The 26084-nt window shown below is 34.6% G+C and overlaps 1 protein-coding gene and 1 non-coding gene across 2 annotated transcripts; both read right to left on the reverse strand.

The window, feature by feature from the left end:
* Nucleotides 1-280: 280 nt before the first annotated feature.
* On the reverse strand, nucleotides 281-25600 carry PRPF39 (pre-mRNA processing factor 39). Its single transcript, XM_028508221.2, is given in 19 exon segments — nucleotides 281-1041; nucleotides 1279-1395; nucleotides 1644-1685; nucleotides 1687-1723; nucleotides 4736-4920; nucleotides 5734-6002; nucleotides 6342-6468; nucleotides 6784-6817; nucleotides 6819-6946; nucleotides 8654-8761; nucleotides 9193-9299; nucleotides 9302-9357; nucleotides 18269-18436; nucleotides 23933-24052; nucleotides 24695-24792; nucleotides 24795-24824; nucleotides 25257-25300; nucleotides 25303-25362; nucleotides 25365-25600. Coding segments are annotated over 19 exon segments (2070 nt in total). The 5' UTR covers nucleotides 25573-25600; the 3' UTR covers nucleotides 281-909.
* On the reverse strand, nucleotides 5577-5662 carry LOC114493734. Its single transcript, XR_003684335.1, has one exon. It is a non-coding gene; the product is annotated as a small nucleolar RNA SNORD127 (small nucleolar RNA).
* Nucleotides 25601-26084: the final 484 nt, after the last annotated feature.

Raw genomic sequence — 26084 nt, forward strand, 5'->3', positions numbered from 1 at the left:
ATTAATGTTCTGATTAGGATCACTAAGACTTAAATACAGAGTAATAGTCACTGTCTAGATGGATTTTCCAAGGATACTCATCTTAAAATCTTTAAGTACTCCTATACAGTGAGACGGCAAAAGCAGAGATTAAGAGGAATGAAAAAGATAAAGGGTCTAAGAAATTCTGGCAAGAAGATAATAGTTGAATTCAAGAAGAGCATAGTTCAAAACTAGTAAAACACCAACCATGTTAATATTACCTAGGTGATCCCACAAATAAATCATAACAATTAGTAGATGAGTCTTCAATTTTATTACAAAAATGAAGATGATCAGTTTGATCAAAATGAAAGCGTGCTCACAAGTTTACATGAATATTGTACATACAAAGTCTCCTGAAACAACATTTTGATATGATTTTCATTTTCTTAAAGGGATGCAAACATTCCATTTTCTGATTTGAAATCTCTACTCCAAGACAGAATATTTTAATAGTGTATCTCTTCTGCAGTTAGATCAAAATTGACAAGGATAACTGAAACACACAGACAAAACCCGGTCAGGAAAGATTAAAAATGCATTTTTGGTGTTTTTTTTTTTTTTTTTTTTTTTTTTTTAACAGAGGAATGTAAATCCTTAATAATCAGCCCTTACATAGTTTCAGAATTTTGTACCTACACTGACGTTATTTGCAGTCAGTTTTTTTCCTACCCTTAAGGCTACAAAACTCTGTTGCAAATGCATTGCAAAAGAATTCTAGACCACTTAATGCAAAAATCAAAAAATAGTTCTCCAATAAAAAGTAAACTTTATAAATGGTAGGAAATAGTATCTGTGGTTTGCTACTAAGTGACATTTTCCCCTATACTAACAATCATATTAAACAGAAACAGGGAAGACAAGTTATCAAATACAAACAAGCTTATGCTATGTTTTACATCCCTCATTAAAAAAAAAAAGTCTCGTACTTTTGCACACTCCATCTGATATTTGTATGTTCCCATCAAGTTGGAGGGGAGGATAATACTGTCCATAATTCCAAGGATTCTGGTAATTGTACTGAAAGGAAAAAGCAAACATGTTAGCATACTAGAACTATGGCTAAGTCCATAAAAAATAACTAAAGTATGTGTTCACTGCTGAAATTTCAAGACTTAACCACAAAATAATAATGTATGATAAAATCTGAAACAGAAGCAAAGAGTTGTTTTTCTATTAAAAAAAAGACTATCCTAATTTATGCCTTTTTAATAACAACTATGAGCAAAAAACTCATTTATGACTCCATAAACTCACTTGATACCAGGCACTGTAATTATATGCAGCTTGGTTTGCCTGTAAATCACCCTCAATCATCTGTGTAGATGATGAAGTTGTATCTTCTGTGTGTGCTTTCTTTTCTTTCTGGTTCTTCTGATCTAAATAAAAGGTAAAAAGAAAATTTAAAAACTTTAGATAAGCACTTCGACAAATAAATAAACATCACTTGTGTACATTTGTTTTACTGACGTTCTTAACCATTCAGTTGTATGCAAATTTTAAAATCATAAAAGTATCTGAATTATCAATGCAAGGCAACATTTTAAAATATTTGTATTTAAAGGCATTTCCACAATGAAATCTCTTCTTTTAAGCATCCCTTCCTGATTCAACAAATGTACATACCCATTTTCTGCTTTCCTTTTTAACGAATCTTGTTCTTTTTAGGAGTGTCTGGTGTTCATCATAAGCATTCAGAAGCCTAAGAAATTAAAATAACCTACCATCGGAATATACAAAACCAAAATGTTAAATTTTCAAGTTTTTAAGTTATTAGTAACACAAAAGAACATCCTTTGATTTTTTTTTTCCATTTTTTAAATAAGCCAGCAGGCAAACCTGTCCCCAGATACCTTTCATTGATTTATTTCCTTTGGGAAAACACACTGCCCTGTACTTTCCTTCTCACTCTATGTGGTTCAAAGATACAAGCCTGGTTAATTACATTATGCCCTTGATGAATGACTGGTTTAGAGATGAGAATATGACCCACCCCAGGAGTCCCATAATTTTTGATGAACTACTTTTCTGTAGTACAGTTAGCCTCAAGCTGATGGGACTAATGGCCAAGAGCTACCTGTGTTATCATTTCTAAAACATGGGGAGAACCTGTCCTTAGAATCTATGACACAACCCAGACAAGGACCTTGATATTTTGTCCAGTGCAACATGATACTTGACAATTTTACAACTAGTGTTATACTTTTGAATCTAAATTTACCCAATGTTATTGAAGACACCTGCCACCAGGTACAATTAAAGTATTTAAAATTTGGCCATGCTATAAACCAATTAATATCAAACTGCCAGTACCAACTGGTTGTTCTACAAAACCTTTAATACAGCGGTGACTGTGACATATCACTTAAGCATTTATAAACAATGTCACTTGAACCCAAAATTGGCCGGGTTAAAAAAAATCATGATTTCAATTTTGCTTTTGATAACGTCCTGAAATATTTTTTAAAAGACAAAGCTGGCCTTTTATTAGTTTCTTTCCCAGTTTTTTTACTTTTAAATAAAGAATGACGTCTTTTTTCATAGTAATCCATAAACCTGAACACAGATAATTAACATCTATGTAGAAATGACCTTGAATATTTTACATGCTTATACACTTCCCTAGGCCTCTTGCATTAAATTTTAAATTTGCAAACAATTTAATAATATTTACAATACTGGTCCCTAAAATGTTCACACAGCGATAAAACTGCTCATACCAGTAATTTCAGGTTGAATGTTTACTCATTATCAAGCACTTTAAATGGGCTAATTTCCTTAATTCCTTTAACAACCTGTACAGATAGAAAGAGACTCACTCTCCACATGAGAAATTTTGAAAACTGCAGAATACACAATTCATTAAGTGACAGGACTAGGATTTAAGCCTATATTTGTCTGACTTCAACATTAATTCTTATCAACTCGTTACACTGCTACCTAAATTTTTACGTGGCTCACTCACATTTATCAATATTACTCCCTTTTTATAAATCAACCACAACATACTGTCTAATGTTAAAGACCTTCCCTAGTAATATTTGCAAGGGCCTAATTGGCATTTTTTGTACTGAGCCTCTGCTCTGGCTACATATTATTGCCAAATTAAAATGTCATTTAACCTTCATCAAAACTCTTTAATAGCTTCCTACTGTCAACTGTGTACTGCATGTTCTCTGAACCAAGACTAGCTTTTGAAGCACAGCACAATTAACATCACTTTCAAACTTCAGAAAACCCTTCAATCAAGCACATGTTGCTGTTATATAAACTTTAACTTGCTTCTGCATTTTATCCTTTTTTTAGCTTACCAGTATCAGTACTTAACTCCGCCTCCTCTATGAAGGACATGTCCATTCTGATCCCGAATCTTAAGTTATATACTACTTTACACACTTACATAGTTCTGTGATCACCATAGCATCTAACTAGAATTAAAGCTAGAATTATATATCCCATTTTTTATATATTTTCTTCAGTTCAAACTAAACAGAAGACACTAAATATACAGGACATGAGACGGCCAAGAGCAGACTGTGAAGTAAATTCTAAACCCAACTGCACATTAATAGCTAAGTAACCTTGGGAAAAATGCCCAGTCTCTCTTTAACCTCTTCATCCATTCAAAAGATTAACATACCTATATCCCTCACTGGACCGTTACGTATTTTACATTAGATAATTCTTACAAAACATTTAACTGAAACCAAGCACACAACATATATATGTCATGGTATTAAAATGTAACGTCACTAAATTTTTTGAGGTTAATTAAAATCTTACGGCAGGCTGGAAGAAAGAAGGGATAGACCAAGTAACATACACGCATGACCCATGGACCTGAACAACATTATGGGTGATGGCTTCCAGGGGTACACGAACAACAGTAGGGAGACTGTGGGGCTGGCGGAGACTGGGTGGAAGTGGGCAAAAAGGAGAAAAGTGGGGACAACTGTAGCGGCATAATAAAAAATAAATTTTTACTCAGCCATCACAATGTATACCCCCACATGTAATACACAGACATAAAAGTAATTCTTATGTTATCACAGCTGTTTCAGTAGATATCTCTAAATCAGAATTATTAGAGAAGACACATGCCTAACAGGAACGGGGATATTTCCTTACTAAAATCATTAAGAAGGGAATCACAGCAATGCTCTAACAAATTTCTAGTCTTCTATTTGTAAATTTAAATCTTAAATCTGTCCTTTCCCAAATCCCTTAGAATGAACCCTTCTACTACCCTCAACTTTCAGCTTTTTACAATACACAAAGATGAGGCCATTAAGCATCATCTGTAGAACCATGTCCATCCTCTTTTCCAATTTGAAATACAATGACATTCCTATTCCATATTAGTCCCATCAGTGCACTTGTAGTGGCCTCTATACTAAAAGTTTCTGTGTTTCAGGGTTCAATCCTTGACCCATTTCGTTTTCAATGGGATTGCTGCTTCCTGCCTTCTCTTAACCACTCATTTTTTATTGCCATGCTAGAATTTTGAAATATGGAATGAAATAAACCATATGTCCTGCTATTAAGCACATACACATCTGCAAATTGAATCTATCCCACATACACATGAGGAAAAAACTTAGGCAAACATTTTAAATTTAACAATATATTAATTTGTAGTAATCATCAAATTCCCAACCAGAATTATCAATGCTCACTTACTATTCAAATAGATAATATAGGATTAAAATCTTACTTATTAACATCTGAACCAAAATCTTCAAGAAATTCCACTTTTCTCTGAGAAAATGTAATTCTCATTTTAATAGGTAATGAACCATGTATAGCTTTGTCAAAACAATTTAGGATATTTTCTTCATTTTGTTTGAGATCACCACTATATTCCATTTCAAGTAAATTGAGGTATAACTTTGTGTTCTCCTGTGTAAAAAAGTATAAATTAATAATATTTCTAAGATATTTTGTCTAGACCACAGATATTTAAAATGCCCTAATTTTTATGTCTCAATTTGAAAAATTCCATATGGAAAATTGTGCCATATTAGAATGTGTTAAATGTTTTCAGCATACGTTAAAATGGGAAAAAAAACTAATCGGCACATTAGGGCACATCTTCCTAGTGTTTCCCCAACAATATGCAAATTGTTCAATACCAATAAATTAAAAGCCTATAGCCTACCTTGAGTCTAATGTGGCTTGACCTACCATAAGAAATATTAAGTAAAACATTAAAAATGATCTCTGTACTTCCCAATAAATTCAATTTTACAATGTAGATAATCATCTTAAACGGCAGCTGGAAGCAAACTGTTATAAGCCAGTGTCTTAGACCTGGGATCAGGTAAAAATAGGGGAAAAAATGAGGCATTTCCTATACACTGCCTGCTCTTCAATTGATATATAAAAGGAAATAGTCTGAAAAGGAAAATTAGTGTCACTGCTACATTTGCTATAGTGTAGGAGACTGCCATACTTTTGTTCTCCCAGGCCCTCTACTTAAAAGTCAGTAAATTTGCTATAAAATTTCTAAAAATGGAGGAAAAAAAGAGTGCCACAATGTCTGCAAACTTAAAAAATGGCAACATCAGTTTAGAGGGACTGTTGTCCTCATTTAGTAATTACATATATTACATACAGACCAAATCTTTCATCATCGTTGCCAAAAAGGAAAAAAAAACCAAAAAACAAACCACTGCTATTTTAAGAAAGATACTCCAAAAAAAATATACATACTTTGTCTCTTTCAATTGCTTCCAAAAGCACCTTTCTTGATTTTGCAAAGTTTTTTTGTATTTTGAAAAGATGTCGGGCTAGTTTGATAGCATAAAACGATGATTCGTTATTTGACTTGGCACTCTTAATGGCATCCTGAAGCAAATGTTCAGCTTCTTCCATATTTCCATGTCGTCGTTCTAAACTTACTCTTCTCAAACGAACCATTGCCAGTCCTAGAACACATTCTTCAAATGTTCTCAAGATATTCCTGGCTTCATTAATATTACCTAGAAATAGTAATTCATTGTTTATGCTTTTGTTTAAACTTCTGAAATATCCTTTATGCCAGGTACTGCCAAGTAACAGCACACAGGATAAAAGTACCAGCCCTCTTCCTAAATGTAACATGCTCAGTTGTTTATTGTCTATGGCAGCTTTTGGGCTACAATGGCACAGCTGTGAGGAAAGAGACCATATGGCCCACAAAGCCTAAAATATTTACTATCTAGCCCTTTATACAAAATTTTTACTAACCTCTACATTATCCCTTAAGATTCAATTCCTTTATCTTTATCCAAAGGTGACTTAAAATTCCCCAAATATCAACTGAATTGCCTCATTCTTACCCTGCTGTTCCTCAAAAGCTGCCCAAAGCATATGCACCATGGGTTTCTTTGGGAGATGAATAGTGCAAGCTCTGCTGAAGACATGCCTCACTCCTTCGATGCTATGGTTTTCCATGTACTTGGCATACTACATACAGAAACAGAGGAAATACTGAATAATTTACAGTTGAGCAAGCCATTAAATATGTGACAGAACGATAAAATTCTATTTTTAAACCCATTCAGCACCTTTATTGAACCACTAGACTAGTTTCTGTAAGGAAGGACGAAGAGAGGCAACGAGGTTGGCATATGCAGCAGTCAAATCTGGTTGCAAGCAGACCATCTCCTAATGCAACAGATATAGTTATATGAACAACATTCAACAGACAAGTACAATAAAGGTTAGTCACTAGATCAATGTTCATAATATATTCAAGTTTCAGAGCATATAATTTCTTACCTTAATCCAAAACTCCTCATAGAGGGCACATGATGACACATCTTTCAAAGAGAACCACAACTCGTTCATGAGTCCCATTTTCAATTTCAAATTCTAAATATTCTTTCCAGTTTTTTAGTTGTGCCTTTTCCAATGGTTTCACATGAAAATAAGGTCTTTTAATCTGTAATCAAAGTGACATGGCAATGAAAGTAAACCACCATCACAATGTGCATGAGTACACTAACAACATTATTTAAACTGTAATTGTTCATAAACCAAAAATTTTAATCACCATATTTTATGATAAAAAAACATTTAACATTAAAACTCCTCAGGCTTTACAAATGGAAGAGAATATATATTCCATTTACTCAGTTATTTTAACAGAACTACACAATTTTTTTTTACATTCAGAAAATTTTATTCTTTATTTTAAAATTAAACACACCTTAGCAGCAGAAAACAGATCAGTGGTTGTTGCCTCTGGGGCTAGAAGTAGGATGGAGCTACTGACTAAAAGGGGACAAGGGAACGACAGAATAGTTCTACATCCTGATTTTTGTGGTGACCGCAATGCACACACATTTGTCAAAAATCATTTTGTTAGCCAGCCACAAAAACCTACATACAGCTGACCCTCCACATCTGAGGGTTTGCATCCATGGATTTAACCAACCACAGATTGAAAATATTTAAAAACAAAAACCCTAGAAACTCCCAAAAAGCAAAACTTCAATTTACCACACACCACGCATTAGGCTGGATCCACATGAATCAAGTGATGCATAGACATACCCTGCTGTACCCTACATGCAAATGTAGATTATATACATATACTGTGCCATTTTATATAAGCAACTTGAGCAGCCAAGGGTTTTGGTATCCATGGGGTTTTTGGAATCCTCTAGGGTTACCAATACTGTATTGCATGATTTCATTAATATAAAAGGCCATAACAGGAAAATCTATAAAAACAGAAAGTAGATCAGTGGTATCTTAGGGCTGGGACTGGGGTTGGAAGAGTATCAAGTGAGTAAAGGAATAGGGGTGAAGCCCTGGCTGGTGTAGCTCAGTGGATTGAGCACAGGCCTGTGAACCAAAGGGTCGCTGGTTCAATTCCCAGCCAGGCCACATGCTTGGATTGTGGGCCAGGTCCCCAATAGGGGCATACAAGAGGCAACCACACATTGATGCTTCACTCCCTTTCTCCCTCCCTTCCCCATCTTTCTAAAATAAATAAATAAAATCTTAAAAAAAAAAACCTGTAAACAAAAGAATACAAATGAGCAAAAAACAGAGTGCATTAAAAAAAAAAGGAATAGAGGGGTGAGATCTATATGGTAAGGTTTCTTTTTGAGGTGAAAAAAATATCCTAAAATTTACTGAGTTGTAGTTATTTGTGAATATTTAAATGAACTATTGAATTATATAAAGAGAACTATATATGTGAATTATATCTAAAGCTGTTAAAAACATAAATAAAAAATCAGAATTGTAAGAAAACCCTCATTTTACTGTATACCTAAAATAGGTGCATTTGTTGTGTGTAAAGTATAACTCAATAAAGTTGACTTTTAAAATTGAAAAATTGTAAAAAGCACTGTCTTCATTAAAGAGATATCTTGCAATTCAAGGAAGTCTAAATCTAGTAAGATTCTGAAACTGATCATGGAAAATGATAAACATGGTAATGGGAGCAACAAATGGGACAAATACCATGACTTAAATAAGTAAGTAAAGAAAGAAAAAAAAAAAGAAAAGAAAATAGTAGTATAGAAAGTAGTAAAAAAAGTAAAGGAAAAAAAGTAGTATAGGCATTACTTGAAACTGAAAAATACATCATTCCTCTTACTATATTTCAAGAAAATTACAAAATAAAAGCACTTACACCTTCTTCAAATGTCCACCTTTTACTAACTTCATGCTCATTATAATTAAACATTTCTTGATGAATTTCAATGATTCGATGCCTCATGTTTTCTATTTCAGTAATTAGCTTGGGAAGAAAATGAAAAAATTTAAAGTCACACAAGTTATATACCGAAATGTTTAAATATCACTGCATTTTACCATTATCTATACACAGTTTAGTCTTGGAATAGTGGCAGGTTTTAAACTGTTATCAATTTTATGCAAGTACAATTAACAGCACTAAAATTTGTAAGAGAATTTCCTTACAACCCACTTTCTAATTTGTTTTTTAAATAGGGCTTGTACAGCACAATTAGGCAAAATATTCTTTTTAAGCTATGTCTCATAGTAAAATATATTCTCTACTTAAATTTCTATTTAAACTATACCAGCTAAAGAATTCCCACTTACCTTAATCAGAAATTAACTTTATATGAGCTATAAAGAATATCTCATACACAGTCAAATTGATACAAAGTCTAGTTTCTCAATGGATTTTTAAATCAGTCTAATTACCTTTGCTGGATCAGTGATGTCTTCAATTCCCGATGGCAGATCATCACCAGGTGGACCATCATCACCACTATGTCCATTTACAGAAGCTAATTCCCTTCGCAGCTGAAAAACTGTTCACCAGTCAGAAGATCTCTAGGCAAATTATTCTGTACATGCTCTTTAAATCTAAAAGACAATAAAAATACATGCTCTGTTAACTCCTACTACACATTTCTCTTTCAAAGGACCTCTGATTTAAAGAAACCGAAACCACAGCCTACTACTTCACAAACCAGTCTACTGACATCTTCATTTCCTTTCTGCCTTTGCAATAGTATCGAGAAGGCATGGACAGGCATAAAGTCAATCCCAGTTTTATCTATTATTAGTTTGACTTAAGAAACATTTTCCCCTTCTTTTAAATCCTGGTTTCTTCTTCTGTAAAACTGCACGTGCCCTACTTTGCAAAGTTACTATAAAATTAAATATAGTTATCCATATTTAAATTATAAATGATCACTTGTAAATGATCAACGTTTGCATTTCCTTCCCCACCTCCCAATTATTCATGAATCCATGTGTCTGTATCAAACACTCCACTGAAATTAGCCTGAAGTAATGAAGAACTTTTTACATGCAAAATTAAATGGTCACTTGTTTCATAATACATACACAGTCTCTACTCTAATGATGTCTTCAGTACTTGAAGCTGATAATAAGCACACCTTCCTTTTAGAACATTCTGCATCCATGACTCTGAGTTACCACTTCTTTGGTTTTCCTCCAAGTCTCTGACTGCTTCTTGATCTCCTTTGAGGGTTGCCCCTTACTATCTGCCCCTAAAGGCTAAGTATTCCTAAGGATTCAACTCTGCATTTTGTTATCACCTATTTTTACATATTTCTCTAGCAAATCTTATTATTAATACAGTTAAATAATAAGTTCATTATGACTTGGAACTATAACTCAAGCCCAACTTTTCTCCTAAATTTCACATTAATATATCCAATTATTAACAATGCACAAAAAATACACAGCATTTTGCTGTGTGTAATGTGCACTTTTTTGCCCAAATTTTTAAGGGAAAAATAAGGATATGCATTATACATGGGTAGTACCTGAAATACGGTCTATCTGTTCTCGGGTTTTGTAATTATTTGTTACATAAAATTTCTTCTACCATATTATGTTAAAGAATAAATGCTAAACTTTTTTAATATAAAAAAACAAGTATCTAAATATAAAAATTGAATTAAAAATTAAAAGATTTTTTTCCCCTGAAAACATGGGTCAAAAATGTGAATGTGCATTATACATGGCAAAATATAGATTAATTTTAAGCAAAGATCATTTTGAAAAAATATTTCATTTCATTCAGACAAATTAATTCATATATATACACAAATTTTAACCCAACACACTAATTGTAGGAGCTAAATATCTCTACTATCTCAATTTGGAAACTTATATACAAAATGTCTTAAACTGTCTTCACCCACACATTTCAACACCCTCCACATTTCTGATCTTGATTAACGGTACTATTAGCGAATCAGTTTCCCAATGTCTTCCACTTAAATTAACACCTATATTCCACTGAATACCTAGTTCTACTAATAAAACACCTTCATGCCTTGTTCACTTTTCACCTGGATAAACTGGTCTTCCTGCCTCTAGTCTCACAACTCTCATGCCCACCCCAATACTACTACCAAAAATGTTACCAAAAATTAAAACTGAAAAACAAAAGAATAAACACAATCATAAGCCCCTCCTGTCAAAATAATTTCAGTAGGTTTATCCAGCAGTCAAGCTAAAATCCAATCTTCTCAGATAAATCTTTCGTATTGTGACCAAGCCTTTGACCCAAATCTACCTCTTCAATGTAATTAACGGACATGGTTGTACATGTACCACATATTACATGAATTTCCCAAGTCTCTTAAAATTCATTTAGGCTACTGACACACCTAGATTTTTAGACTTTCACAAATGTATGCAAATGACATTAGAAAATAATTTAAATTATGCAAAATCTACAGATAAAAAGCTTAACCTGGATCATTTCACTACTGGGAGGAAAAAATGCAGACTGCCTTATTTTAAAAACATCAAAAATAAAGAGGTAATTCTCAAATACATAGTAACCAATAAACAATTTAATATTCAGATGTTAAAACTCAAAATGGAGGCCACAATACAGGCAAGAAACTTGAATAAGATAAAACTGAAAATTACTTACAGAGTATGAATTTAAAATAAGTGCTACATTGTACAGTCTTTCAAATGGTGATAAAATATGCATAATACTAAGCAGTAATTTTCCATCAGCTTTTTCTTTAATAAAGAATGGATGAGTGTCTAATACATTATTCTCTCTTTCTAGGTGTTAAGAAAAAGATTTAATAAGCTTCAAAAACAGATGTGTGAAGGATACAGAAGATACAACAGTGTTATTAGTGCTAAGATAAATAGGTAAAGTGATGACACAAATGACAGAAGATACTTTCTATTACCTGAATGAACTGAGAAAGATTCCCAGAGAAAACATTAAGCTGTATGTTCCTGAGAAACAGGAGTTCACCAGAAAAATGGAAGTGAAAAAGGTATTAGTAATAAAAGTATAAATCACCCACCCTTTAGGAAATTATCAGTACATGGGTATTTCTAGGGGTTAGGAACTTCCAAAAACTAGATCTGGGAAAGACATTACAAAATCCTGATGCTGAGAAGATTTATTAGACATTTTCTTAAATATTCAGTGTACGAGGTCTGTCTGCAAAAGGACTAATCACTGTTAATATAACAAGAACAGTTTGTGTGACATCAGTGTAATTTAACATCCAAGGAGAGTGGACTGAAATGAACATGCATGAACGACTTAACTGTAGTAGTCACTGGGGACAGCACACGCTGTTGAGTGAGCATGTGTACTGTGTGGCTGTTGCATGCGAAATGAGCAAGAACAGCAACAAATCTGCCTCAAGTTTTGTGTTAAACTTGAACACTGCCCTGCAGAAACTATTTGGATGATTCAGAAGGTGGCAGCTATGGGCAACTGGTGATTGGCAGCTTCATCCAAAACAAACAAACAAACAAACAAACAAAAAACCCCACGCCTACTCATGCATCACATTTCATGCAGTTTTTTGGCAAAACTTCAAATCATCCAGGTGGACCCAGACCCCCTAAAGCCCAGATTTGGCACCCTGCAACTTCTGGCTTTTCCCCAAACTAAAATCACCTTTGAAAGGAAAGAGATTTCAGGCTCCTGATGAGACCCAGGAAAATATGATGGGGCACCTAATGGCAATTGGGAGAATTGTGTGAGGTTCCATGGTGCCTACTTTGAAGGGGACTGAGGCATCACTGTCCTATGTACAATATTTCTTGTATCATCTTCAATAAATGTCTCTATTTTTCATATCACATGGCTGGACACCTTCTGGACCAACACTGTATATCCAATATGTACATCTGTATAACAGAAATATTTCTACTGTAGCACTTAGAGTACTTTTCTTAACATATTTCATTTCCATAAGGCCAAGCCCACTCACACATAGCTGAGGGATTTGAGATTTTGTTCCTGTAACATAAAAAGTTTATCATCTGTTACATGGCAAGTGCTAACTAAATGACTTTAAATAGGATGAGTATATTACGCAAAAGAAAATATTTCGGTGATTCTCAAAGTAGATAGTCATGTGAATCTACTTATACAACTGTAAGATTTACCTACATAAACACTACTTGTAAGTTTGCTACACACTGATAAAGAAAGTGGTTCTCAATATATTAGTGAAAAAAGCACATTAAACAGCAGTGGTTCTCAATATATTAAGTGAAAAAAAGGCACATCAAACAGTACTATGTATAATGCAATCAACAAATTTTTATTATAAATGTATATGCACTTTTAAAAGTCTAGTGGGAGCTCAGTTAGTTGGCACATTGTCCCAATACACAAAGGTTGCAGGTTTGATCTCCGGTCAGGGCAGATATAAGAGTCAGCCAATGAATGAACAAAGAAGTGGAACAACAAATCAAAATTTTCTTTCTCTCTCTCTCTATATTTACATATATTTATAAATATATGTTATATGATTTTAAAAATTTATAAATATATACATATATAAAATTTAAAAAATAATAAAATTAAAGAAAAAATCCTAGTGGAATGATTCATTTAAAAAAAAAAAAGATTTGGAGGACACTGTATAAGAACTTCAGGGTAACACTGTCTAGTTTCTAGTCAGCTTCCAACCACTTACTAATGCTGTGACCTTATGTGAACACTTTAATCTTTCACAGTATCTATACCTCCCTGATTTACTGTGAGGATTAAAGAAGTTACAGGGCACTCAGAACAGTATCTCCTAGTCATATTTTATTTCCTTGCTAAAAGTAGGGTTTTTATAATCATAGATTTTAGCTTTATGTTAGATTGTAGGAAAACTGGTTTATGAAAAGGCACCCCTTTTTGTCATGTTTAAAACCTTTGTGGTGATCTATAGATTCAATGCAATTCCCATCAAAATACCAATGGAATATTTCACTGAACTAGAACAATCCAAAAATTTACATGGAACCACAAAAGCCCCCGAATAGCTACAGCAATCTTGAGAAAGAACAAAGCTGGAAGTACCACCTTACCTGATATCAAACTATACTAAAAGGATATAATAATCAAAATAGCATAGTAATGGTATAAAAGCAGACATATAGATCAATGGAACAGAAGAGAGTCTAGAAATAACCCACACCTATATGGTAAATTATTATTTGACAACAGAGGCAAGAACATACAGTGGGGTAAAGACAGACCACTCAATAAATGGTGTTGGGAAAATTGGACAGGCACAAAAAATGAAACTAGACCACCTTCTTATATCACATAAGAGGTTTATCCAAAAGGTATCCAGCCATGTGATATGAAAAATAGAGACATTTACTGAAGAAGACACAAGGTACAAAAAACACTATATGTACTGGGACAATTATGCCTCAGTCCCCTTTAAAGTAGGCACCTTGGGACCTCACACAGTTGTGCCAACTACCATCAGCTGCTCTGTATTACGTTCCTGATCTTATCTACGATCTGAAATCTCTTCCCTTACAAAGGTGATTTTAGTTTTGGAAAAAGCCAGAAGTCACAGGTGCCAAACCTAGGTCATAGGGTGGCTAAATCACCTGGGTGATTTGATGTTTCACCAAAACACTGGATGATATGTGATGAATGAGCAGGCACGTTGTCATGATGAAGCTGCTAATCACCAGCTGCCCACAGCTGTGGCCTTCTGAATCATCTGAATGCATGCACATTCCAGTCCATGCTTCTTGGTTGACAGGTTACACTGAAATTGTGCAAACCATTCTTGTTATATCAACAATGGCTGAACTTTTCCTGCAAAGACCTTGTACAAGAGTAAACTCAAAACAGATTAAACACTTAAATGTAAGACTCAAAAAGTCACAAGAAAACATAGGCAGTAAAATCTCAAACATTTCTCTTATTTTTCTGATATCTCCTGGGCAAGGAAAAATAAGTGAGATTACATCAAACAAAAAAAAAAACCCATTACACAGCCCTGGCTGGGTAACTTAGCTGCCTAGAGTGTTATCCTGATAAGCCACAGTTGCAGGTACAATCTCCAGTTAGGGAAACCAATGAATACATGGATAAGCAGAACAACAAACAGATGTCTGTCTGTCAGTCTGCCCCACCATCTTTCTCTAAAAAATAAAATGTAAGTCAATAAATTAAAGAAAAAGATTCATTCTTATTGAAAGTTACTGCACAGCAAAGGAAACCATCAACAAAATGAAAAGGAAAAAAGGATACATATTAAAAAACATTTTTAAACAGAAAACAAAAACACTGAATGGGAGAACATATTCCCAATACATATAAAAGGTTAACATCCAAATTTTACAATGATTTCATACAACTCAACACCAAAAAACAATCCATTTAAAAAATGGGCACAGAACCTGAAGAAGCACTTCTCCAAAGTTGACATAAAGATGGCCAATACACATATGAAAAGATGCTTAACACCACTACCCATCAGACAAATGTAAATTAAAACCACCATGACATATCCCTCACACCTGTCAAAATGGCTATCATCAATAAATCAATATCCACGGGCCAGCAGAAAACTGAAATACAGCCATGCATTTTTATATCTTTCATTTTGTTTTTTTGATCAAGTTATTTAAAATTGCCCTACAACTTACCACTTGCATGTGTGTAACTCATTCTTGTAAAATAATCTTTCCATATGTCTTTGTTTGAAACAACAACAAAAATCAACAAACAAGTTATCGAAGAAGTGGAGAAAGTGGAACCCTCCAACACCATGGGTAGGAATGTATATTGGAGCAGCCACTATGGAAAGCAGTTTGGAGTTATCTCAAAAAATTAAAAATGAGCCTGACAGGTGTGGCTCAGTGGTCTGGGGGTTGTTCCCACAAAACAAAAGGTCACCAGTTCAATTCCCAGTCAGGACACTTGCCTGGGTGGCAGGCCAGGTCCTCAATTAGTAGCATGCAAAAGGCAACCAACTGATGTTTGTTACTACACATTGATGTTTTTCTCCCTCCCTTCCTCTCTCTCTAAAAAAAATATTGTAAATAAATCTTTTTAAAAATTAAAAATGTAACTGTCTTATGATTTAGCAATTCAACTTCTGGGTATATACCAAAGAAAACCAAAATACTGATTTGAAAGAATATATGCACCACTATGTTCACTACAGCATTTTCCTTCTTTTCCCCCCAAGATTATTTATTTACTTTTAGAGAGAGGGGAAGAGAGGGAGTAAAAGAGGGACAAAGGGGGGAAGGGAGAGAGAGGGAGAGAGACAGGGAGGGAGGGAGGGAGCGAGGGAGAGGGAAACATCGACATGTGGTTGCCTCTTACATGCCCCCAACTGGAGACCTGGCCTGCAACCTAGGCATGTGTCCTGACTAGAAAATCAAACCAACAACCCTTTGGCTTGCAGGCCAGAGCTCAATCTACTGAGCCACACCAGCCAGGGCTTACTACAGCATTATTTGTAATAGCCAAGATATGGAAGAAGCCAAACTTCCAATCAACAGGTAAGAGGATAAAAAAGATGTGGGGTAAATATGTAAAATGGAATATTACTTGGCCATAAAAAGAATGAAGTCTTACCACTTGAGACAGCATTGAGAGACCTAAAAATTATTATGCTTATTGAAGTCAGTTGGAGAAAGATACTACCACATGAGAGGACCCAAGATGGCAGTAGAACATGTAGAAGCTACACTAACCTACCACAGGACAAAACTGGAATTAGAACTAAGTTATAGAAAATCATCCCGAACCACCAACTGAACACCAATTGGAGAGAAGCATTATAAACACAGGCAGATGGAGGAAGCCACTTCACCCACAATGAGACTGGTAGGGAGTACAGAGCAGGCGTGAAAAGACTGGCTGGGCTCCCACAGGTGGCAGCAAAAGTTCCAGAGGGATATTCCTACAGACAGGAGATTCCCCCTGAGGGTGGGGTCTAAACCAACTTACCAACTTACTGGGCTACCCCAACTTACAACAACAGAATCAGGAAAGGAACCCAAATAAGATACAGTTGTAAAAAATGGCAGGGTTTCTGTCTACCAGGGAGATATGGCTAGAGATGTAGACAGTGTCTTAAAGGGCCAACAAACAAAATGCCATTTACAGCCATTTACTCTGGGCTCCAGCAAGGGAGGACAGAGTGGACTAGAGACAAGGGAGTAGAGTCTGGGACTGGTGATTCTAGAGAGAGAACTAAACAGTCAGCCATCAGGATCCCTATGTTGAGTCATTCCCCATACTACAGAAGCCATCTCAGGCAGAGTACTCCCCACCAAGAGGCATCAGCCTGAAGGACAATAGCCCTGCCTATAGGCATTACTCTGCCCACCTTGTGGTGCTTAAGCCCTGCAGCTGATGAGTAGAGCTGTTAAGACATTAAAACTGATTAATGCTACAGAAAGTCTGCAGGCAGAGGAAGATCGCTGGGAGCTCTAAGACTTCAGCAGAGTCTTCCCTGGGCCTGGCAATAATAAAAGCCAGCCTTGAAGTGCAGCCAGGTTCTTTTTGCACACACAAAGGCCCAGGAGAGGAAGCCACACACACTGTGGACCACTGATACCTCCAAATAGGTGGCCCTCCAAATAGGGCAAGTCACAAACAGGGTATGAGTTAGGCCTGCACCAGAGTCTTACAGATCTACCTGTTATATAGAAACAAACATAAAGAGGCAGCAAAATGGGAAGACAAAGAAAAACCCCAAATGAAAGAACAAGAGAATTCTCCAGAAGAGCTAATGAAAAGGCAAGCAATTTATCAAATAGAGTGTTTAAAGTAATGATTATAAGGATACTCAACAGCATGAACTATAAAATATTACAGTTTAAAGAAGCATATACTTCAACACAGTTCTATTTTCTTGATCAGAAAGACTGAGTCCATATCAATTAGATACTTTGAGTATATCAGAACTTGCACACAGAAATAGCTGTTTAATAACAGTTCTAATTAAAATGAAATGATACCAGTTTTAATGGAAAATCATAGTAGAAAACTGAAATGAAACGATTTTGATGCTTTGACTATAGATAGGGCTTACTACATAAAATACATACTTCACCATTTGGATATAGGTATTACATGAATCACAAGCACATACATTTAGTATATCAGTTAAGTTTTAAACAAGCATCTTTATGTGCCATGTACAGGGTTAATTTAGTACTGCAAACAATAATTAAACTAAGATTCTATTTACTCATTCCTTCACTACTCTGAAACCTCAGTCAAAGACAGATTCCTGTTGTTTCCTCACCTATAAAATGTAAGGAGAAACTGATGTCTAAAAACAGTAAAATTCCTAACCAATTCATAAGATACATGGGAAAATGTCTAAATTTAAAAATGTATAAATTGTGATTCTGGACAAAAATAACATTCCCGCTTGCATCTAACAGACTTAACATTTCAAGAGAATTATAATCTCCACTATTATGAATTAATAGCCTGAGTAATCACATATTTTAATGATCTGATTTTTCCACCTACCTCTGAAAATGATGACTATACAGCTGTGTTGGAATACCAAGAATACGATCATATATAGCTGTAACTTCTCTCAGGTTTCCCTGTTCATTCTCCCAGTTTATATACATTTCCCACAGTCTGTCAGATCGGAAATCTGTTCCTGCAGCTAGAACAGCATGCTCAAAAGTTCTGAAAAATTAAATTACCTTTAAATTATCTTTCTAAGATAAATGCACCTTAAAAATATTATTTCTATATTTTGCAATATATACAAATATCGAATCATTAAGTTGTATACCTCAAACTGATACACAGTAGCTACCCCTTATTCACAGGGAATTAGTTCCAAGGCTCCCAGCAGATGCCTAAAATCACAGACAGAACTGAGTCCAGCTATTTTTTTTTCTATACATACATACCTCTGATAAAGTTCAATTTATACATTAGGCACAACGATTAACTAACAATGAAGTAGAACAATCATAATTATAATAAAGTTACGTGAATGTGGTCTCTCAACAAACTAGCACAAACTTATCTTTCCTTCTTGAAATTTCATGATTAGAAGATTTGCTCTTACCGTAGATCTTAGCGACCTCAGCATACGACATTTTTTCTTCCTTATTAAGTCGAGAACTTTCACCTTTTCACTTAAAGGAAGCACTTTACGGCTTCTCCTTGGCATATCTGAATCACGAGAATCACTACTCTTGCGCTTTGGGGCCATATTAAGTAAAATAAGGGTTACTTGAACACAAGCACTGCAATACTACTACAGTCAATCTGAGGGACTAACAAGCAGGTAGCATATACAGTGTGAATATAATGGACAAAGGAATGATTCCCATATCTCAGGCATGAGAGAGAGAGGAAGTCACAATTTCATCATGTTATTCAGAATGGCACAGACCTTGAAACTTATGAATTGTGCCCTGGCTGGTGTGGCTCAGTGGACTGAGTGATGGACTGCAAACCAAAGGGTCAGTGGTTCAATTTCCAGTCAGGGCACATGCCTGGGTTGCAGGCCAGGTCCCTAGTAGGGCCGTGCAAGAGGCAACCACACACTGATGTTTATCTCCCTCCCTTCACTTCTCTCTAAATAAACAAAATCTTAAAAAAACTTATGAATTATTTATTTCTGGAATTTTCCAATTAATATATTCAAACCATGGCTGACCACAGGGAACTGAAACTGTGAAAAGCAAAATTGTGGCTGAGAGGGCTACTACTACTACAATATATATCAATTAAAATTCAATTTAAAAAACTTTAAAAATAAAATAGGTAATGATAAATTAAAAATATTTAACTGCTTCCTATACAAATAGATTAAAAGAAGGAATAATAAAGAATGTGCAGAGCTGCTTAAAAATGTGAGAAAACATAAAGGAAATAAAATATACTTTTATGTAGTTTTACCATAAAATTAAAATTCAAACATACACACTGCAAACATGTATTTTTTTAAACTTGAAATGTTGCTGAATAGATTCATTTATGGCAGAAGATACAGACAATTATTATCAATTTAAGAAATAATTTTCAGGCAAAATAACTCTCCAAAAAGGGATCCAGCTGCCTTGTAAAGTAATGAAAGTCATATATCTTAAAACTCTCAAAATCTTTCCTAATTCTAAAACTCCACAATTAGTCCTGGCCAGGTAGCCCGTTGGTTAAAGCATCACCCCTATGCACCAAGGTTGCTGGTTCAACCTCCAGTCAGGCACTACACAGAGTCATCATGAGTGTATAAATAAGTGAAACAAAAAGAATTTCGAAATTCTCTCTCTCTGTCTCTCTCCAACTCTCTAAAATAAATAAACAAGTAAATAAATAAATACAAATAAAATTCCAGCCCTGGCCAGTGTAGCTCCATTCCATGGAAGGTATCATCCTGCAAACTGAAGGTTGTGGGTTTGATTTCTGGTCAGGCACATGCTGGGGTTACAGATTCAGTCCCTGGTTGGGGCACGTTGGAGAGACAATGGATTATGTCTCTCTCCTCAATCTCTGTCTCTCTCCCCTCGTCCCTCTCTCTAAAATCAATAGCATCTCCTAGGGTGAGGGTTAAATAAATTTATTTCCATAATTCTAGTTTGATTACAAAAATATATATTTTAAATACTGAACTCATATGTCAAGACCATTTCTGTAAACAATTTAATCATAGATTTGAACCCGAATGGGATAAAACCCTTAGATACTATTTTAAATAAGTATTTTAGAATCAGAGAGGAGATTTTAACAGTCTCCAACTATACCTACCTAAATTAATCCATAACTTTAACTAGGATCCCAATCAAAGCTCTAATAAATCTTGTGGTGAATAGCAAAAAAAACAAATTCTAACATACATTTGGATTACCAAAAATGTAAAATATTTTGTGTAATGAAAATGCAGGAGTTTTCCTGAAAATAATCAAAAGAAATTAGGAAGCTATAGTAATTAAAGTTGTGGCACTTGCCTGGGAACAGAAAAATGTTTCAAAAGAACATATCAATGTATACTGAGTATTCAGCATATGATAAAGAAGGTAGTTTAAATCAATGCAGAAAAGCTGGACTATTCAATAAATTTTAAAAAAGGTTAATCTCTATTTCACAAAGGACACAAGCAAAATGACAGATAAATGATTTTTTAAAAGCTATTTTAAAAAACAGAATACAAGATTTATATATTCTTGGCAAGATAGGCACAGAACTCATAAACCAATATAAGACTGAACACTGAACAACAGCAACAAAACAAAACCTCTGTATGATAAAAGCATACCCTAAACAAATCAAAAGGTATGCCAAAACTGTAGGAAATATGTTTGATATATACAGATAAAGGATTAAGAGTGTGTATATGTATACATGCATACATGCATATATTTGTGTGTAAGGTTTTTAAGAGAGTAAAATACATGTCACAGCCTCTGGAGAAACTCAAAATGATTCAGGAAATTAATGCACCAGGTACTAAGAAAGTGGAGGAAGTTGGGAGAGGAAAGATGATAAAAAGATAGAATATTAAAAAGATCTGATTAATGAAGGGTCAGAAATATGAAACCTTATTTCCTGCCCAACTATGGAAATTCAGAAACTAGGTACACATTCCCCAGAAATTCAAATGTTCCTTCAATGAAGAAACTGTTTGGAATGGGAGTAAGATATGATGCCATCACTGGGACTCCAACAATCCCAGTAGCTACCTGATCACTTTACTGTTAGGTCCTCCAGGCCAGCTAGAAATGGATCCCAATACAAAACACAGAGAACTTCCATTCAGTTTACTAATATCTAATCCAGAAATCAGACATGTCAGAGATAAAAACAAACAAAAAAAACAAAAACTTCAGAGGAACAATGCTAGGAGCAGAGAAAAACTTCCAGTATCCTTAATATCCTCAAAGGAATAATAAAAAGAGCCCTGGCTGGTGTAGCTGAGTGGATTGAGCACTGGCCTGTGAACCAAAGGGTCGCCACTTCCATTCTCAGTCAAGGCACACACCTGGATTGCGGGCCAGGCCCCCAGTGGGGGACATAGGAGAAGCAACCACACACTGATGTTTCTCTCCTTCTTTTTCTCTCTCCCTGCCCCTCTGTCTAAAAATAAATAAATGAAGTCTTAAAAAAAAAAAAAAAAAAAGAAAGAAAGCATAAAAAGATATGCAGCCATGGGAGAAAAGGAGAATATAAGAAAAGGAACAAAGAACAAGAAAGAGTCTTGGATAATAAAAACCATAGTGAAATCTAAGGAAAATATATCAAAATATGAATATACACAATAGCATTTCTAAGAACTGAAGGACATAAGCATTCCAGATTGAAAAGGCCCACTAAGAAAACACAAACCGATTTAGGAAAAAAAAAATCCATACCAAAGCACATCATTAGAAAATTGCATTCAATCAAAGATAAGAACAGTTTAAAAGCTTCTATGAGGAAAGAACAACTCATATTAAGAGAATCCGGAAGAATGATATCATACTTCTGAACAGCAACACCAGAAGCTGTAAGTGAATGAAGAGATACCTTCAAAGCCCTACAGAAAAATTACTTTCAACTCTACATCCCACTGGACCATCAATTTGGGTGTTTGAGTCATACAGGCCTTGATTTCTTTTTTTCCCCCCAAGCATCCTTTATCAAATAATAGGATGTACTTCTCTAAAAGGTAAGCATGAACCAAGAAAGTGCAGGATCTAATAACTCTTAACAAATAGAGCCAGAAACCAAAAATGAGGGTAAAGACATATCCTAGAATCATGATAAAAAAAAATTCCCAAACTTAAGTGAACAATAATTTAAATTAAAAAAAAATCCCCAAACAACTGCTGTGGCAGAAAAAGAACAGAACAACCAGTCCAGATTACATAAGAGAAGGTACCAGGAGGGACAGCTCCAACAGGGAAGGGAAAAAGTGGAATTTATAGATTTCAGTGTGTAATTAAATTCTTTTAGAATTTTCATATTAGGTTGAATTTTTAACTCCCAAAATAATTTACAAAGCATTTGTACATTATGTAAAGTAGTTTTAGTATAGACTACTGAAAGTAGCTGTTGGAGAAGGCGAAAAATTTCTAAATGTTCCAAAAAATCTAGGCAAATGGAAAAAGGGGGAAGCAGCAGAATAGTAATTAACTCCAGGAAAAACAAAAGGCTATGAAGCCTACCCATTTGGAAAAATGAGGAATGGAATGACAGGACAGAAATGAACTAAAATTCTTAGCTACCATAACAGACTCATAATGTCCTCAGCTAATGAAGACAGAGAAAAAGCAGTAGAGAGCTACTACTACAAGCATGTTAGAAAATACAAGGAACAGCTAAAATATCTGAAGAGGGGTCAAAGGTTTACTTTTTGTTACAAGCAGTTCAATCCTGACTTTTCAAACTACATATACATGCTTGAATAGAAATAAAAACCAAAAAAATTTTAAAATCCCTAAAGTAAGTAAGAAAAAGATAATGCAAAGGTAAAAGGAGCAAATCATATGAACAAGCAATGTGAAAATAACTTATACAAGCATATAAAAAGATGGCAAACCAGGATAAGTGATTTAGAGATATGTAAAAAAAAAAAAAAGTGATACCATTGAGAAGGTTAAAGATAAATGTGCTCTAGCTATGGGAAAAATGACTACCCTCACACACTGCAGGGCTTTAAAATACCACTTTTGAAGACAAATTTGATAAAATATAGCTATGTATTCCTTTTGACAGAATTCTTTTTGGAACATCTCTATACAAATATGCTTACAGAGATGTTCAGTGAAGCACTGATTATTCCCTACAAATAAGAATTTGGTACCTTGATATAGTACCAAATTCTTGATAGTGTAAAATACTTTGCAATGTTAAAAAATTATGGTTAAGATTCCAAAACATTCTGTTAAAAAAAGGATATGGTATACACATATATGTGCATCTGTATGTATCTGAAAGAACATACATCAAGCCATTAACCAGGAGAGTGGAACAGGGGGGTATGAAATGGAGGGGAACTTTATTATCTGCTTTTTTAATAATCATGCATACATTTATTACATGTATCATTCTTTTTGAATAGTGAAAATATACGGAAGTCAAACTTTTAGGTTGTAACATTCATGAATACTCTATATCAACATACGAATACTTGACTTATAATTTATAAGTTCATCTTTGAACACAAATGAGTATCAGAGTTTCACATACCCTCTTATTGTACTGTTTGTCTCAGAATCCCCAGGGTCCAATGTTTCTTTTAAGAAGTTTATATAATGTATCCAAAGGTCAACACTAAGAGGTATTGCCTGAAAGCCCCCGGCGGTACACCTAAGAAGGAAAACAACAAAAACTGTACTTCAAATATTTAATTATGTATTAACAGAGAGGCAACACTGTGTTATCCGGTGAACCCTTAGAAATACTAATTACTGGAATTTTGTTTAAATAATCTACCATTACCATTTGGGTGGAGGTTGGATAGACATGGCCATGTCTGATCCCCACGTGCAGAGTCTTGATCTTCAAAGCGCAGCAGTCCCTGCATTCTGACCGGGTTGTGTGGGCAGGCTTTGGGTTACAGACCATAGGGCACAGACCCATTAGAGCACCAATGACAGCGTCTGACCAAAAATGCAATAAGACGTAGCAAATGTGACTAGCAAACCAACTATATTGTTTGGAAAATGAGAAATAAATGTAAGTGAGAGAAAAGCCCTGCCCTACTTGTTAAGCTGCAGTGTAATACAGAGGCTTGCACTGCAAAGCTTGACAAACTGTAGAGGTTTAAACAGCACCTGCCAACAAGAGAGAAAATATTAGCTACAAATGCCACAAGAGTGACAAATGCAAATAAATACCCTATAAAATTGTTTGACCAAAAATTGTAGGTACTGCCAGCCAAAAAAAGTTTTTGTTTTGTCATTTGGCTTACAGTACCTAATGGAAATAACTTGTTCAGTATGTACGCACCTCATCTGATTGTTAATGTTGTCATGCCGCTTTTCAAGGTCTGCATATTTTTTCCAGTAACCATAGCAATAGGGATAGTGTATGAAAAATTTGTCAAATCAAACGCTTTCCTGGCAGCCCTCAAGTGATTCTGATGAAAATAAAATAGGGTATTTAAACATCTTGGAAGTTTTTGTCACAAATATATTTATTATGCCTTTCAAATGTATTATCTCAAATTAAAAAAAAATGACAGGTATAAAAACCACGCACAAAGCAGTCCTTTTATCTGCAAATGCAGTCTTATGCTTTGAAACAAAAGGAACTAATTCTGTCAAACTACAAGGTAACTTTTCATTCACGGATTTGATACACAGATATACACACACAAATTATTACAAATATTAGACTTGTACTATAAATGCCATAAGGTTTTTTGAAGTTAAAAAAATGTATCTATCCAATGTTATTCAATTTAATCTAAAAACTAATTTTCAAAAGGCAACTTTAATTATAAAACAATAAGGCCCAGTCTAATAATTGATTAATCCACCCCTTTAGTCCCATTTAAAAAACTACTAACCTCCTGTTCTACATACTGAAGCAAATACACCCAGCCTGTAAATCCTGAGGATTATTTTCTACAGTTTTCCAAAATTTTTCATAATCTGGAGGGAAATTTGCTTCCGTTCTGTCACTGGAAGGTCCACAGCATTTGCTATTTCATTTTCTTCTGTAGTTGCATTCACATTAGGAGATCCATCAGGTGACTGTTCCATTTCCGTAACATTCATAATTTCAGTAGTGAAATCAGCAGACTGTTCTACCACTACCTCTGAACTATTGTCTGTGCTGCCATTACTAGAATTTTTGTACTCATCCATATGAGAATTTTGCATAGCTGTTTATTTTGTCTTCAATTAATAATCTGTAGAAACAAAAATACAGAGAAACACATTCTAAAGGCTTATCTGGCATCATCAAACCACTTTTAAAAAGGCTCTTATTAGCTATAAAAGAAACATTAATTTGATTATTGATCTCGCTTATAACTCCTAATTAGGTTTATTAATGTCAATATTACAAATGAAGTTCTGTAACATAAATTTTCCCAAAATCTACCATTTTACTATTAGGTGTTGAGTAGAACTAAATAAAATAACTAAGAGCTTATGTCCTTCATCCATAAAACAAGTAAGGATTGTGCCTGCTCCCTAAAGAAGCAATTCTATCTGAATTCAATGACTCTTAGCCAGTTAAAAGTATAAAATTCAGACTTCCGACCAAGATGGAGGCATAGGTGGACACACTGTGCCTCCTCACACAAACAAAATAAGGATAACAACAATTTAGAAACAAAATAACAATCAAACTGACAGAAAACTGAACTGTATGGAAAGTCCAACAACCA

Source organism: Phyllostomus discolor, chromosome 1 (assembly GCF_004126475.2).
Source record: "Phyllostomus discolor isolate MPI-MPIP mPhyDis1 chromosome 1, mPhyDis1.pri.v3, whole genome shotgun sequence".
Lineage (NCBI taxonomy): Eukaryota > Metazoa > Chordata > Mammalia > Chiroptera > Phyllostomidae > Phyllostomus > Phyllostomus discolor.